General features: G+C 43.5%; 1 protein-coding gene across 6 annotated transcripts in view; it reads left to right on the top strand.

Moving 5' to 3' along the window:
- Nucleotides 1-17,562, top strand: part of ank2b (ankyrin 2b, neuronal) — a 1,291,078-nt gene that overhangs the window by 1,223,473 nt on the left and 50,043 nt on the right. For all 6 annotated transcript variants that reach the window (XM_070871180.1, XM_070871178.1, XM_070871177.1 and 3 more), the window contains 4 exons: nt 7,501-7,647; nt 9,966-10,230; nt 14,021-14,315; nt 16,234-16,323. In XM_070871180.1, coding sequence (XP_070727281.1) covers nt 7,501-7,647; nt 9,966-10,230; nt 14,021-14,315; nt 16,234-16,323 — 797 coding nt within the window. The remainder of the gene's footprint in view (nt 1-7,500; nt 7,648-9,965; nt 10,231-14,020; nt 14,316-16,233; nt 16,324-17,562) is intronic.

The raw sequence follows: 17,562 nt of genomic DNA, 5'->3' as shown, positions 1-17,562 counted from the left end.
TTGCCCATCCACAGTCAACCCCTTCAGTATCATTCGCCTAGCCAATTCACGCCTCATACCTTCAAAGTTACCCTTCTTTAAGTTCTGGACCATGCTCTCTGAATTAACTGTTTCATTCTCCATCCTAATGTGGAGTTCCACCATATTATAGTCACTCTTCCCCAAGGGGCCTCGCACAACGAGATTGCTAATTAATCCTCTCTCATTACACAACACCCAGTCTAAGATGGCCTCCCCCCAGTTGGTTCCTCGACATATTGGTCTAGAAAACCATCCCTTATGCACTCCAGGAAATCCTCCTCAACCGTATTGCTTCCAGTTTGGTTAGCCCAATCTGTATGCATATTAAAGTCACCCATGATAACTGCTGCACCTTTATTGCATGCACCCCTAATTTCCTGTTTGATGCCCTCCCCAACTTCACTACTACTGTTTTTAGGTCTGTACACAACTCCAACCCACGTTTTTTGCCCTTTGGTGTTCTGCAGCTCTACCCATATAGATTCTACATCATCCAAGCTAATGTCCTTCCTAACTATTGCATTAATCTCCTCTTTAACCAGTAATGCTACCCCACCTCCTTTTCCTTTTATTCTATCCTTCCTGAATGTTGAACACCCTTGGATGTTGAGTTTCCAGCCCTGATCATCCTGGAGCCACGTCTCTGTAATCCCAATCATATCATATCTGTTAACATCTATTTGCACAGTTAATTCATCCACCTTATTATGGATACTCCTTGCATTAAGACACAAAGCCTTCAGTCTTGTTTTTTAACACCCTTTGTCCTTTTAGAATTATGATGTAGTGTGGCCCTTTTTGTTTCCTGCCTTTGTTTATTCGGCCTTCCATTATTGCTTTTTACTTTTCTACCATCTGTTTCTGACTCCATATTACTTCGCCCTGTCTCGCTGCATAGGCTCCCATCCCCCTGCCATATTAGTTTAAACACTCCCAAACTGCATTAGCAAATGTTACCCCTAGGACTTCAGTTCCAGTCCTGCCCAAGTGCAGACCGTCCTTTTTGTACAGGTCCCATTTCCCCCAGAACTGGTTCCAATGTCCCAGGAATTTGAATCCCTCCCTCTTGCACCACTGCTCAAGCCACATATTTATTCTGTCTATCCTGCTCCCTCTACTCTGATTAGCACGTGGCACTGGTAGCAATCCAGAGATTACTACCTTTTGAGGTCCTACTTTTTAATTTAACTCCTAGCTCCCTAAATTCAGCTTGTCGGTCCTCTTCCTGCTTCTTACCTATATTGTTGGTACCTACATGTACCACGACAACTGGCTGTTCACCCTCCCTCTCCAGAATGCTCTGCAGCCACTCTGAGACCCTTGCACCAGGGAGGCAACATACCATCCTGGAGTCTCGGTTGCGGCCGCAGAAACTCCTATCTATTCCCCTTGTAATAGAGTCCCCTATCACTAAACCTCTCCCACTCTTTTTCCCGCCCTTCTGTGCAGCAGAGCCACCCGTGGTGCCATGAACCTGGCTGCTGGTGCCATCCCCTGGGAAGTCATCTCCCCCAACAGTATACAAAACGGTATACCTGTTTTGGAGGGAGATGACCGCAGGGGACTCATAGAAACATAGAAACATAGAAAATAGGTGCAGGAGTAGGCCATTCGGCCCTTCTAGCCTGCACCGCCATTCAATGAGTTCATGGCTGAACATTCAACTTCAGTACCCCATTCCTGCTTTCTCGCCATACCCCTTGATCCCCCTAGCAGTAAGGACCTCATCTAACTCCTTTTTGAATATATTTAGTGAATTGGCCTCAACAACTTTCTGTGGTAGAGAATTCCACAGGTTCACCACTCTCTGGGTGAAGAAGTTCCTCCGCATCTCGGTCCTAAATGGCTTACCCCTTATCCTTAGACTGTGACCCCTGGTTCTGGACTTCCCCAACATTGGGAACATTCTTCCTGCATCTAACCTGTCTAACCCCGTCAGAATTTTATATGTTTCTATGAGGTCCCCTCTCATTCTTCTGAACTCCAGTGAATACAAGCCCAGTTGATCCAGTCTTTCTTGATAGGTCAGTCCCGCCATCCCGGGAATCAGTCTGGTGAACCTTCGCTGCACTCCCTCAATAGCAAGAATGTCCTTCCTCAGGTTAGGAGACCAAAACTGTACACAATACTCCAGGTGTGGCCTCACCAATGCCCTGTACAACTGTAGCAACACCTCCCTGCCCCTGTACTCAAATCCCCTTGCTATGAAGGCCAACATGCCATTTGCTTTCTTAACCGCCTGCTGCACCTGCATGCCAACCTTCAATGACTGATGTACCATGACACCCAGGTCTCTTTGCACCTCCCCTTTTCCTAATCTGTCACCATTCAGTTAATAGTCTGTCTCTCTGTTTTTACCACCAAAGTGGATAACCTCATATTTATCCACATTATACTTCATCTGCCATGCATTTGCCCACTCACCTAACCTATCCAAGTCGCTCTGCAGCCTCACAGCATCCTCCTCGCAGCTCACACTGCCACCCAGCTTAGTGTCATCCGCAAATTTGGAGATACTACATTTAATCCCCTCATCTAAATCATTAATGTACAGTGTAAACAGCTGGGGCCCCAGCACAGAACCTTGCGGTACCCCACTAGTCACTGCCTGCCATTCTGAAAAGTACCCATTTACTCCTACTCTTTGCTTCCTGTCTGACAACCAGTTCTCAATCCATGTCAGTACACTACCCCCAATCCCATGTGCTCTAACTTTGCACATCAATCTCTTGTGTGGGACCTTGTCGAACGCCTTCTGAAAGTCCAAATATACCACATCAACTGGTTCTCCCTTATCCACTCTACTGGAAACATCCTCAAAAAATTCCAGAAGATTTGTCAAGCATGATTTCCCTTTCACAAATCCATGCTGACTTGGACCTATCATGTCACCTCTTTCCAAATGCACTGCTATGACATCCTTAATAATTGATTCCATCATTTTACCCACTACCGATGTCAGGCTGACCGGTCTATAATTCCCTGTTTTCTCTCTCCCTCCTTTTTTAAAAAGTGGGGTTACATTGGCTACCCTCCACTCCATAGGAACTGATCCAGAGTCAATGGAATGTTGGAAAATGACTGTCAACGCATCCACTATTTCCAAGGCCACCTCCTTAAGTACTCTGGGATGCAGTCCATCAGGCCCTGGGGATTTATCGGCCTTCAATCCCATCAATTTCCCCAACACAATTTCCCAGCTAATAAGGATTTCCCTCAGTTCCTCCTCCTTACTAGACCCCCCGACCCCTTTTATAACCGGAAGGTTGTTCGTGTCCTCCTTCGTGAATACCGAACCAAAGTACTTGTTCAATTGGTCCGCCATTTCTTTGTTCCCCGTTATGACTTCCCCTGATTCTGACTGCAGGGGACCTACATTTGTCTTTACTAACCTTTTTCTCTTTACATATCTATAGAAACTTTTGCAATCCGTCTTAATGTTCCCTGCAAGCTTCTTCTCATACTCCATTTTCCCTGCCTTAATCAAACCCTTTGTCCTCCTCTGCTGAGTTCTAAATTTCTCCCAGTCCCCAGGTTCGCTGCTATTTCTGGCCAATTTGTATGCCACTTCCTTGGCTTTAATATTATCCCTGATTTCCCTTGATAGCCACGGTTGAGCCACCTTCCCTTTTTTATTTCTATGCCAGACAGGAATGTACAATTGTTGTAGTTCATCCATGCGGTCTCTAAATGTCTGCCATTGCCCATCCACAGTCAACCCCTTAAGTATCATTCGCCAATCCATCTCAGCCAATTCACGCCTCATACCTTCAAAGTTAGCCTTCTTTAAGTTCTGGACCATGGTCTCTGAATTAACTGTTTCATTCTCCATCCTAATGCAGAATTCCACCATATTATGGTCACTCTTCCCCAAGGGGCCTCGCACAACGAGATTGCTAATTAATCCTTTCTCATTACATAACACCCAGTCTAAGATGGCCTCCCCCCTAGTTGGTTCCTCGACATATTGGTCTAAAAAACCATCCCTTATGCACTCCAGAAAATCCTCCTCCACCGTATTGCTTCCAGTTTGGTTAGCCCAATCTATGTGCATATTAAAGTCACCCATTATAACTCCTGCACTATCTTCCTGCTCTTGCCTTGTCACTTGGTCATCCATTCACTATCTGTCCTAACCCTTATCTGTGGTGTGACCAACTCACTAAATGTGCTATCCACAACATTCTCAGCATCGCACTTGCTCCAAAGTGAGTCCATCCACAGCTTCAGTGCTGTCATGCAGTCTGTCATGAGCTGCAGCTGGACACACTTCCCGCACACATAGTAGTCAGGGACACTGGAAGTGTCCGTTACTTCCCACATAGCACAGGAGGAGCATGACACAGGTCTGAGCTCTCCTGCCATGACTTAACCCTTAAATTAATTTACTTACTAAAATTTACTTAAACACCAAACAGCTACTTAGTAGTTCGCTGCCAATTCAACCAATCTAAAAGTCAGTCTAAAACAGAGTTATACTTACCAGTCGAACAGCCAACCACTTACCAGCTTGGCTGTGACGTCAATTCTCGATTTTGCACCACTCTATCTTTGTCTGCAGCGGTTGGGCTGGTCTCTGGGCCTCCGTCTCCTACTCTCGCACTCCTTATCAACTGCTCTAGTGTCAGCACTGGTCGGAAAAACAAGACAAAACAGCACCTGCCACCCCCACTTGCCCTTAAAACTCACCCACTTACCAAACTCACGAATGCCACTCTTTGCTGCTGCACTCGGTGCTCTGCATGAGCTGCCTCTTTTTAAACTGTATCTAGGTCAGATGACTCACTACTGGTCAGTTGTTTACAGAACTGGTTTTAACTAGCTGCTAATTGCCTCCGACTGGAGAGTTACCTTGTTTTTCTCTGCCTAAACCTGAAAGATTCCCAACTATTTAGCTTTTCCTCTTTAAATTAAACAAAGGAAGATGGTTGTGATTGTTTCAGCCTCAGGACATCGCTGCAGGAATTCCTCAGGGCAGTGTCCCAGGCCCAACCATCTGCAGCTGCTTCATCAATGCCTTTCCCTCCATCATAAGGTCAGAAGTGGGGATGTTCGCTAATGATTGCGCAGTGTTCAGTTCCATTCACAACTCCTCAGGTAATGAAGCAGTCCATGCCTGCATGCAGCCAGACCTGGACAGCACTCAGACTTGGGCTGATAAGTCGCAAGTAACAGTCGCGCCACACAATGGTACACAATAATTATCTCCAACAAGTGAGAGTTTAACCACCTCCCCATGACATTGAACAGCATTACCATCGCTGGATCCCCCACTATCAACATCCTAGGTGTCACCATTCAAAGGAAATTTATCTGGACCAGCCACAGAAATACTGTGACAACAAGAGCCGATCAGAGGCTGGATATTCTGCGGCGATGCCTCACCTCCTGACTCCCCAAAGCCTTTCAACCATCTACAAGTCACAAGTTAGGAGTATGACAATACTCTCCACTTGCCTGGATGAGTGCAGCTCCAACAACACTCAAGAAGCTCGACACCATCCAGGACAAAGCAGCCCACTTGATCGGCATCCCATCCACTACTTTAAACATTCACTCCCTCTCCACCACCAGCGCACCATGTCTGCAGTGTGTACCATCTACAAGATGCCCTGCAGCAACTCGCCAAGATTTGTTCGTCAGCACCTCCCAAACCCGCGACCTCTACCACTTCGAAGGACAAGGGCAGCAGGCACATGGGAACACCATCCTGCAAGTTTCCCTTCAAGTTACACACCATCCTAATTTGGAAATATATCCCATTCCTTCATCATCGCTTGGCAAATTCCTGGGACACACTCCTTAACGGCACTGTGGGAGTACCTTCACCACCAGGACTGCAGTGGTTCAAGAAGGCGCCTCACCTTCTCGAGGGCAATTAAGAATGGGCAATAAATGCTGGCCTCGCCAGCAATGCCCACATCCCAGGAACGAATAAAAAAAATATTTCTCCAGCTTAATGTCTCTAAAAGTTTCTCCACCATCAATGTTTGACCGACTGGCCTGTAATTGCCGGTTTTATCCCTCTTCCCTTTTTGAACAGGGGTGTAATATTTGCTAGTCCCCTGGCACCACTCCCACATCTAAGGAGGATTGAAAGATTGTGGCCTGAACTTCTACAATTTCCACCCTTACTTTCCTCAGCAACCTAGGATGAATCGGACTGGGTGACATTTCTACTTTGAGCATGGCCAATTTTTAAGTACCTCCTCTTTATCTATTTTTATTCGATTGAATTTCTCTACTACCTCCAACGTTACTGTGACATTGACAGCTTCCTCTTCTCTAGTGAAGATAGAGGTAAAATACTCATTTAATGCTTCAGCTATGCCCTCTGCCTCCAGAAGAAGATCTCCTTTATTGGTCCCTAATTGCCATCACTCTTACTTTAACTACCCTTTTGCTACTTATATCTTTATAAAAAAACGTTTGGGTTTCCTTTTAAGTTAGTTGCTACGGGTGCAGCGTCGAAAATCCAGAGTTCCGGAATGTTCCGGACTCCAGACCGATCGGTGACAGGGTCATCCGGAATCCGTAAAATGTTCTGGAATCCAGACCTGCCGACTTCGGGGCCCCGCCACTGCCCGAACTCGGGCCTCGCCTCACCCCGCTCACTGCCGCTGCCTCGCCGCCAGCCTGCCCGAACACCACCTCCGGGACGGGGCTGGCTGGCCCGAACAGCTCCTCCACGGTGGAGTCTGCCCAAATACCCTCTCCATGGCGGGGCACAGCCCGACGACCTCATCAATGGGGCCGGCCAGCTTGAACAGCTCCTCGGCGGGGACCCCGCGCCCCCCCCTCCCCTCCCCCCGCGCCCCCCCCCGCGCCCCCCGCTGACATTCTGAAATCCAAAAATACCTGAACCTGGGCTCGGGTGTTTCTGGATTCGTGACATCAGAAGGATGATCAAAAGGCCGGAATCCGGAATGGCCTCGGTCCTGAGGCTTCCAGATTCTCGATGCTGCACCTGCATTCTATTCTCATACTCTCTCTTTGCCCCTTATTTTGTTTTTCAGTTCACCTCTGTACTTTTTGTATTCAGCCATGATTTAAAAGATTAATTGCACTGGCTTATTATAATAGGTAGTTACAAATAGGTAAGTTTGTCTAATAGGCAATGCTGCCATTATTTGACAGACTCTTTCACAATATTCGTAAAATACCTCTTTTGTCTGCTTTACTAATCACTGAAATTTATGCAGTATTTTATTCTTTTTTTTTCTTTTTTTTTCTTTCTTGCCAACATTAGTTGAGAATATATCTGTGAAAACCAACAGCAGTTCCTGAGATACTGGGATGATTAAAAAATGCTTCATATTGGTTTGAGTCTTAATGCTTATTAAATTGAAACTTTAGATTGGAAAAAGGAAATGCAATGTCTCAAACTGTAGAATGTGTTCAATTCTTTGGTAGTTAACTGTAAAGTGGGGATTTGTTAAATATTTTACCTATCAACATTTTTGCTCTTTTCATTCCAAGATGAAAAACTAATGCAGACCTTGACCAAAATTAATCGAATGGATATTATCAGCTTACTGGAAACCACACAGACATCACCTAGTAGAGAGCATGTTTCCCGCACTTATGCAGAGATTGAACAGACAATAGCACTGGATCACAGTGAAGGTAAATGCATTTCTCAAAATATAAAAGAGAAGTATGTAACACAAAATGAAACTTGTATATAAATCAACCTGGTGGTAATTTTCAGCATTGGCAGAAAAATGCTGGTGGTGGATTAGCCATCCATTACATGTGTACGTCCAAATAAACATTTGAAATTTGTATTGCACTTGGGGAGGGCTAATAAGGAAAGGGTATACACATTAAACGGTAGCTCACTTAGACGTGTTGATGAACAAAGGGACCTTGGAGTGCTTGGCCACAGATCCCTGAAAGTAACTGGCCAGGTGGATAAGGTGGTTAAGAAGGCATACGGAATGCTTGCCTTTATTGGCCGGGGCATAGAATACAAGAGCAGGGAGGTTATGCTTAAATTGTATAATACTCTGGTTAGGCCACAGCTGGAATACTGCGTGCAGTTCTGGTCGCCGTATTATAGGAAGGATGTGATTGCACTGGAGAGGGTGCAGAGGAAATTTACGAGGATGCTGCCTGGAATGGAGAATCTTAGCTATGAGGACAAATTGGATAGGCTAGGTTTGTTCTCCTTGGAATGAGGCTGAGGGGAGACCTCATTGAGGTTTATAACATTTTGAGGGGGCTGGATAGAGTGGATAGCAAGGGTCTATTTCCTTTGGTGAAAGGGTCAATTACGAGGGGGTATAGTTTTAAAGTGGTTGATGGAAGGTTTAGAGATCATTTGAGGGGAAGCTTCATGCAGAGGGTTGTGGAGGTTTGGAACTCACTGCCTGGAAGGGTGGTAGAGGCATAAAGCCTAACCACATTTAAAAGGTGCTTGGATGGGCACTTGAAGTGCTGTAACCTGCAGGGATACAGACCCAGAGCTGGTAAGTGGGAATAGATCGGATAATCTCTTATTGGCTTGCGCAGATACGATTGTAAGTACTTTGGGGAATCGAATATGGCCAGAGTGATCTCCTGGACTAGTTTCGATCACCTGGATGGGTCGGAGAGGAATATTTTTTCCCTAATTGGCCTGGGTTTTTATCTGAGTTTTTTTGCCTCTTGCAGGAGATCGCATGGCTCCGGTTAGGGTGAAGTGTAAAATATTACCGTGTATGGGGTATCGCAGTTGTGTGAGGTGGACTGGTTGAGCGGATGCTCTTTACTTTTCTACCATTGTTCATTGTTCATAAGTTTATATGTAACCTTCAGGGGTGCTGACCGAGGGCCGTGTGGCTCTTTGTCGGCCAGCGTGGACATGATGGGCTGAAATGGCCTCCTCCTGCGCTGTAGATTTCTATGTTTGCATAACTGCAAAACCAGGTTCAATACGCTGCAGTAAGTGTTGGAATACACCCTCCCGTGATCTCTGGTGTTGAACCCACCCAAGTTGGTAGGGTCAAAGAGATTGCACTCATTGACTCCCTTTGTAAATAAATCAAAAGAAAACTCGAGAGTGTTTTGCTTCTTCGAAGGTTCAAGCCACTGATCTTCTCTGTGCCAGGCACAGGGAGTGCAGCTAACAAGGCCCAGCAGAAAGCCCAAGGGAAGGTTGGAGCCCAGCGTATCCGAGGCCCTTCCACACACTCCAGCCAGAGTTCCAGCGGGAGTGCATTAGAAGGGTCATGGATTTTCGGCCGTTTCTTTTTAAGGATTCTGTGATTTTGTGTTCCATATTATATTTAAAAATGTGTGCATAGGATGGTTTGAAACAGATTTCAAGATTTCTACCTTCCACTCATTTTCCTCAGTTGGGCAGGACTATCATATACTACATCAACGAAAACCCAAAGATGTTTTATAAATACATTAAGAGCAAGTGGTTAACTAGAAAGAGAATGGGGCCTATTAGGGACCATAAATGTAACCTGTGTGTGGAGGCGGAAGACATAGGTATGGTTCTTAATGAGTACTTTGCGTCTGTTTTCACAAAATAGAGGGACAATGCAGACATTGCAATAAGGGAGGAGGTGTGTGAAATATTAGATGAAATAAACATAGTGAGAGAGGAAGTATTAAGGGGTTTAGCATCTTTGAAAGTGGATAAATCCCCAGGCCCAGATGAAATGTATCCCAGAAACAAGAGGGGAAATAGCAGAGGCCCTGCCTCTTATTTTCTCTCTGGCTACAGGTGTGTTACTGGAGGACTGTTAACAATGTACCATTGTTTAAAAAGGAAGAAAGAGATAGACCGAGTAATTACAGGCCAGTCAGCCTAACCTCGATGGTGGGAAAATTATTGGAAAAAATTCTGAGGAACAAATAGAATAAATGTTCACACTTTGAACACATTGTTTTCCCTAGCACTGTCCATAGTGCAGCTCACTGTAAACACGTTTTTCTTTTTCTACTTCCAGGTTTCTCTGCACTTTCAGACGATCTGTACAGTCCAAAGACCACACGATTTGGACAACCATCTTCTAGAGAGCTCTATGGTGATCTAGCCCAAGTAGCACGTGAACACCAGGCAGAATGCTTTCAAGCACAACCACCTCTTGTCTCAGAGGAAGATAGTTCTATCAGTTGCTGTAAACCTCAGGAAGCCAGCCCACAGGCCAGAACAAAGCCAAGGGATCATTTGGAAGAGTCGGGGGAGGAACTTTCCATCTCCGAGCTCTTGAGGTAAGCTCAAAAGGAAAAAGAAGCTGAAGTAAAACAGAAGTCACTTCCTGACACTCAAAAGGAAAGGCACATGTAAGGTTTCATTTAGCTCAGGTTTAAAAGGCTACTGTGACCAAACTACCCGTTGAATGAGTTTATAGTATTTTTAGTGCAATGAGATGAGATTATCTTAATTGTACATTGGATGCATGCATGAGTGTTTTTTTGCCAATGGACAAGATAGCTGCAGAGTGCATTGTGGAATTTCATAGGAACCTGCTAAACATTCATACAAGATCAATGGCGATCGTAATTTCTGTTTTTTAGTACTGTGACTTTGAATTTCTAGTGATTGCCAGTGCCCGAAGCTGCATACATTATGGAGGGAGTAAACAGGCCATCCAGCTTACCTAGATTGACCTCCTGTTCTTCAGCACTAATATAAAAAGCGTCAAGTTAGAAAAGGCTGCAGCTTGATGCTGCATTATATTTTGATTGCGATACAATATTGTGAGAACTGGACTCTCAAATGTTACATTTTTTACATAAGCCATACATTCTGGTAAAAATGGTTGTTTATCTGTTAAGCTACTCCCTACATTTGTTTTTCAAGGTAACAGCACAGAACTTTACTTACACACTATTATCACGTGGTCCTCTTGGCAATGTTAGGCCCACTTAGCAAATAAGAAATATAAACAAAAAATGCTGGAAACACTCAGCAGGTCAGGTCGCATCTGTGGAGAGAGAAACAGAGTTAACGTTTCAGGTTGATGATCTTTTGTCAGACCTTCTGAGTATTTCCAGCATTTTCTGGTTTTATTTCAGATTTCCAGCATCCACAGTATTTTTCTTTTACACTTGGGAAATAGTTGCCTTGAAGTGAGTAAGGACAGTTTGAGCCCAGAGTTGTTTTCTAGCCTGCTTGACATGCATTATAGGACCTTAAAAAAAACAATGGATCACAACCAGTAATATTATTAAGAAATTAGAAAGTCTGTTTGAACCTCAATTGTGCACTACCAAAATAAGTAAATCTACACCAAAATGATCTATCATTTGTAGCTATTGTAATTAGGTCTTTACATCAGTTTCTTTTGGACAATTTACAAAGTAACTCATTTCAATACAAGTACTGAGAACCTGTCCTGCCTGAAAAACTCTTGCACTTAACAGCATTCCGGTGAGATAAACACATGCTGTATTCGAGAGCTCAGACGTAGGACTGGAACAAGCTCACAAGTCCCAGTTTTAATCTGGGCCGGGGTTGTGGTGTACAGAGGCTGCAGCAGAAAGGAAGTGGCCACGATGTCTCCTCCATGGAGCCTGAGCAATTTTTATTCCCTGGCCTCATTTAAATGTCCCATCTATGGTTGGGAAAATGTTGGAGTCCATTATTAAGGAAGCAGCAGCAGGACATTTGGAAAAGCATAATTCGGTCAGGCAGAGTCAGCATGAATTTATGGAAGGAGAAGTCATGTTTGACAAATTTGCTGGAATTCCTTGAGGATGTAACGAAGAGGATGGATAAAGGGGAACCAGTGGATGTGATGTTTTTGGACTTCCAGAAGGCATTTGACAAGGTGCCACATAAAAGGTTACTGCACAAGATAAAAGTTCACGGGGTTGGGGGTAATATATTAGCATGGATAGAGGATTGGCTAACTAACAGAAAACAGAGAGTCAGGATAAATGGTTCATTCTCTGGTTGGCAACCAGTAACTAGTGGGGTGCCACAGGGATCAGTGCTGGGACCCCAACTATTTACAATCTATATTAATGACTTGGAAGAAGGGACTGAGTGTAATGTAGCCAAGTTTGCTGACAATACAAAGATGGGAGGAAAAGCAACGTGTAAGAAGAACACAAAAAATCTGCAAAAGGACATAGACAGGCTAAGTGAGTAGGCAAAAATTTGGCAGATGGAGTATAATGTTGGAAAGTGTGAGGCCATGCACTTTGGCAGAAAAAAATCAAAGAGCAAGTTATTATTTAAATAGAGAAAGATTGCAAAGTGTTGCAGTACAGCAGGACCTGGGAATACTTGTGCATGAAACACAAAAGGTTAGTATGCAGGTACAGCAAGTGATCAGGAAGGCCAATGGAATCTTAGCCTTTATTGCAAAGGGGATGGAGTATAAAAGCAGGGAAGTCTTGCTACAGTTATACAGGGTATTGGTGAGGCCACACCTGGAATACTGCGTACAGTTTTGGTTTCCATATTTATGAAAGGATGTACTTGCTTTGGAGGCAGTTCAGAGAAGGTTCACTTGGTTGATTCTGGAGATGAGGGGGTTGAATTATGAGGAAAGGTTGAGTAGGTTGGGCCTCTACTCATTAGAATTCAGAAGATTGAGAGGTGATCTTATTGAAACGTATAAGATTATGAGGCGGCGTGACAAGGTAAATGCAGGGAGAATGTTTCCACTGATGGGGGAGACTAGAACTAGGGGGCATAATCTTAGAATAAGGGGCTGCCCATTTAAGACTCAGATGAGGAGAAATTTATTTTCTCAGAGGGTTGTAAATCTGTGAAATTCGCTGCCTCAGAGAGCTGGGACATTGAATAAATTTAAGACAGAGGTAGACAGTTTCTTAACCGATAAGAGAATAAGGGGTTAGGGGGAGCGGGCAGGAAAGTGGACCTGAGTCCATGATCGGATCAGCCAAGGTCGTATTAAATGGCAGAGCCATATGGCCTACTCCTGCTCCTATTTCTTAAATTCTTATGTTCTTATTGCTGACTCCCACCTAAAGCTGGTGTTGATGATATGGAGGGCGTGAGGAAATCTGACGGCTGCAGGATGAGCCAGGCCACTGGGAGTCAAGGAAGTGAACTCGGCAATGTAAGCAATGGAAGGGGTTTCCTGGCCTCATGCTTGCTCCTCATGACCCATAAGGAAACTTTAAAAAAAATGAATTTACCTGGGCCTCTTCTGGCCCTGATCCTGCTGCTGTCAGCTCTCGCTGGCGGCTTCAGGCCTCACCCACTTCACAGTTAAAATAGCGGCAGGGTTCACATTACAGCATGGGGCACTGCGGAGGCCCTGGGGTTGCGGGAACATAACGGGTAGCGCATGGCCACTATTTTAACCCAAAACTCGCATCATTTCCAATGGGAAAGCAGGGTGAAAGTTGGGGCTGGGCTGAAAAGACAGGGTAACAGGGAAGTCAATAAGATTCTCCACTGAAAGAGAAGGAAATAGGAGGACGTCAACTGTGGCACTATTGGCGACAGTCTTCTACTGTCTAATTCTAGCATGACATACGTGGTGGCCAGGATCTGTTTGCCTGCCTGATCTCTTCTCGGACTTAAAGGTGAAAATATCACTTTTAATAGTTTCACCAAAAAATCCCTTCTAGTGCAAAGAAATGCTATTGTGCTGAATGTCAGGCACATTAACACATAGTGTGTCACTGTGTGAACTATCTGTGTGTTGGATGTCAGTATGAATCTCATTCAAAGCAGCTTCCAGTTGCTGCACTCCAGAAGTATTTTTTTTTAACAATTGTTGCTGGAATTTGAGGTAACCAGAATATATTGAAAGTTGTTGATTTAAGAGTGATTTAATTTTGATTGTATATGTGGTTTTACTGATTGGAAATCATAATTGGACCTGACATTGACCTGCATATCATTAGAACACTGCTTACTGCAGCTTTACACTCTAGGCTGTTATTGGGCAAACTTATACTGCGGGAATTCAGAATAGTGAGGGAGGGAAAAGAGTTTCAAAATTAATCTTTGGTTGCAATTATTAATATCCAAATGTTTGTAATATCCCCATGATATTAAATCTTTTCTGGACAGAGTGAGGAATCCAGAGCCTGCAGTGACTGGTGGGGAATTCACTGATCTCCTTCTAGGAAAATGCAAGGAACTCGAAAAGTCTGATGTCCAGGAGGAAGAAGAGGCAAATGAGCAACCTGCAGAGATGGTAACACTGAGGATAGAGGAACAAAGTCCCATTGTACAGGAGCCGGACGAAGTTCAAGTTTGTGAGGGGTTGCCAGCTCCCCAGCCAGCTGGCCCCACTATAGTGGAAACAACAGAGGGACAGCCGGAGAACATTAAGACAACCTTTGAGGAGGAATCACTAGAAAAGGTAAGAATATAATAGTGAGACTCCAGTGTACTGAACAATTTTTTAAAATAAAAAGAACATGACATGAGAGAAATTACTCACTTTTATACTGGCACTCGTTGCATTCAGATTCTGGAACACTGGTGTCCATGACTAGGTTTTGTGCATTTATACTACTAAATCCCACTCCCTTATCTCAATTACAGAATCATACATCATGAAACACAGGGAGCCAGCTATGGGCTCCAGAATCTGAACCGAACAATTAGCAGTATAAAAGTAGATAATCAATTTTAAAATAGTGTGTGATTTTTTTTTTCTGTCAGCAATACAAAACATCAGTTTTATTGCTGTACTAACTTGTTCATTACTACACTAGCTTTCTGATTTTTCACCTCACATGGAGATTTTCCAATGCTCTACCTCCAGGCCAATCTTTCATCTTCCACCCTCCATGAACTCCAGCTCATCCAAAACTCTGCTGCCTGTATCCTATCTCACACCAAGTTCTTTCACTCATCATCCCTGTGCTCACTGACCTACATTGGTTCCTAGTCCCCGAATACCTGATTTTAGAATCCTCATCTTGTGTCGAGATCCCTCCATGGTCTCGCCCCTCCCTCTGTAACCTCCTCCAGCTCTACAACCCTGCAAGAACTCTGCATTCCTCCAACTCAGCCCTCTTGTCCATCCCCTTCTTCTTTCATCCCAACTATTTTACGGGGCTACCTTCGGCTGTCTAGGCCCTAAGCTCTAGAATTCCCTCACAAAACTTCTTTGCCTCTCTACCTCTCTTTCCCATTATGACCCTCCTTAAAACATACCACTTTCCTGTCCTAATGTCTGCTTCATTGGCTCAGTGTCAATTTTTGTCTGATTACGCTTCTGTGATGTGCCTTGGGATGTAGTATTACAATAAAGGCGCTATATAAATGCAAGTTGTTGTTGCTGGTAGGAAACTGCTTTCTTGGGTGGTAATAGAGTTCTATTAGAATAGACAGATACAGCATACTAACAATAACTGTACTTTATTCTGATGTGCTTTTTTCAACAGTTCTCATAGCAGACCCGCTTTTAATGTAAGAATTCGTAATCTAACCTTTATTGAGGTCAGATCCACTCTTTTGAGAACAATGCTTGTATGTTTTTGACAGAAAATTGTTCCTGCTACAAAATTATTTTCATTTAAAATAGGTTGTCTCTGGACTAACCAAACTTGCATGTTTAATTTGAATTTACTCTCAATTAAAAACCAGTGAAAAGTGGGTGACTTGATGCAGTAGATTTGAGTAGCAATATTGATGGCAACTGGTGTTGTGCCATTGATTCTCATCTCAGCTACATCAATGTTGGGAAAAATTGAGACATTTTCCACTTCCTCATATGGATCAAAGGACAATCAGTGGGAATGCCATCCCCAGTCCACTCTTGTACACCTCAGACTGGCCTGTTTGGGATAGTATTGGCAGAAGCTTTTGAGCTGGTCACTTGTGGTAGACACATGCTGTGATGAAGATCTGGAAAGGGATGAAATATATAAAAATGTTCAAAAAAATATCAAGGCAAGAAATGTAGTTTTCAAATAATAAGGTTCATATTTTACTCCATAGATACTAGTAACAATTGTTTTTAACCTTATAATGCTCTTAAGAAACAGCTTGCATTTATATAAAGCCTTTCATGTCCTCAGAGCACTCCATAGTGCCAATAACGTAATCTGATAGGTGTCAGGTGAGAGCAAGTAAATGCAGATTTTGAAAACTGCAACAAGAAATCCAATATTTAAATTGTTAACTCACAGATTACATGAAATAATTCCTTATGAAAAGGTGATAGATTAAAGCAAAGGGCAGCCTTGAAAAGGATAAACCTATGAATAATAGTGTGGGTCTTCAGTCTGTCAGCTTTGCAATCCTGTCTGCTTGACTGCCTTCACCAGGAGATAGTGCAAGAACTGGGGGAACTGGAAAGCAGTTCTGATGAGGAGATAGTAACCACCAGGGTCATCCGCCGACGGGTGATCATTCAGGTACCCAATGCTGGAATGCTGGTCTTTGATCAAGTATAGAATATGTTAGTTCTCAATTTAGATCAAACTGTTTGTGTGCACGGAATCAGCGTTAGCCATTTTTTGTACTGATGCATGTTGGGATTCGTGGCATGGTGTGAGTAGCTGTGGTTCTTAGCATTTGAGAAGTTTTACATTAATTAAAGATAACCTGTTTTAAGACATAGGAAGAGATTTCCGTTTTGCTTGCAATTTCTTTTCTTTTCACTATTGCTTGTCTTTGAAGTGTCCACTGCTATTGATCATTTTTTCTTTCCATTTGAAATTTGCTGTGTTTGTGACGACATAAGTTTGCATAAAGTACATCTATTCATGGAAATATGTTTGACTAACCCCAGTTAGCCTTATAAACATAGCCAATCAACAGAAGGCAATAACATTGTATTTTCAGATATTAATATCAACTCTGAATATGTATCAACAGCTTTACAAGATCGTCGCTCTATTTTGTAAAAAGCTTCAAAAATCTCCATACTTTATTTGCATCTTTATCAAGTAAAATTTGACTTTATTATGTTTCAGTGGTATGTTGGGGGGAGGGGAGGGCAATGTGATGGTTGACGATCCTTCTTTACCCACCAGTGTAACTCAGGTTCATTTGTATCAATTTGTAGAACATTTAAATTTACTAATTTTTACACAGTAAGGAGCCGAAATTGCCCCTTTCTACAAGAGCCATGACCGCCTCAAAGAGGCGGCCTTAGGTTGGTAAGGACTCACCGCTCGGATGGTGCGGAGGGACTGCCATTTTGAAAATTGCCCTCCTTTATTTTTGGAGCGGTGTTATGTTTATTTTTGCTCTGGAAGTGCGAGGTCATAATGGCGCAGCAAAGGCAAAAGGGCATCTGGGACCTTGGTGAACAACGGGACAACAGTGTATCTCCTTAACCAATGGATTTAGAAATAAACAGAGGAAGGAGGGTGAATTAAAGTGGTGAATTCAATGTCAAACCAGATAAAGAAAGAAAATTAGAGAGGGAAACAAAGATTGGAATAAAAGCGACAAAAAAAAAGCGATAAAACAACAATTCACAACCTGAAGGAATTAGACTCCACAAGTTGGAGGTGATTTGCAATTCATGGGTTATCTCTTCCTCGCCACAAGTTGCTGGCCAATTTACACATTAATAGGCCTGTGCATTGTTCATACGACATTATTTTTTCAGCAAATTCTGGGCCAATGTAAATGGAAGCAAAATG

Source organism: Pristiophorus japonicus, chromosome 2, assembly GCF_044704955.1.
Source record: "Pristiophorus japonicus isolate sPriJap1 chromosome 2, sPriJap1.hap1, whole genome shotgun sequence".
NCBI lineage: Eukaryota > Metazoa > Chordata > Chondrichthyes > Pristiophoridae > Pristiophorus > Pristiophorus japonicus.
This window is presented reverse-complemented; position numbering and strand designations above follow the sequence as displayed.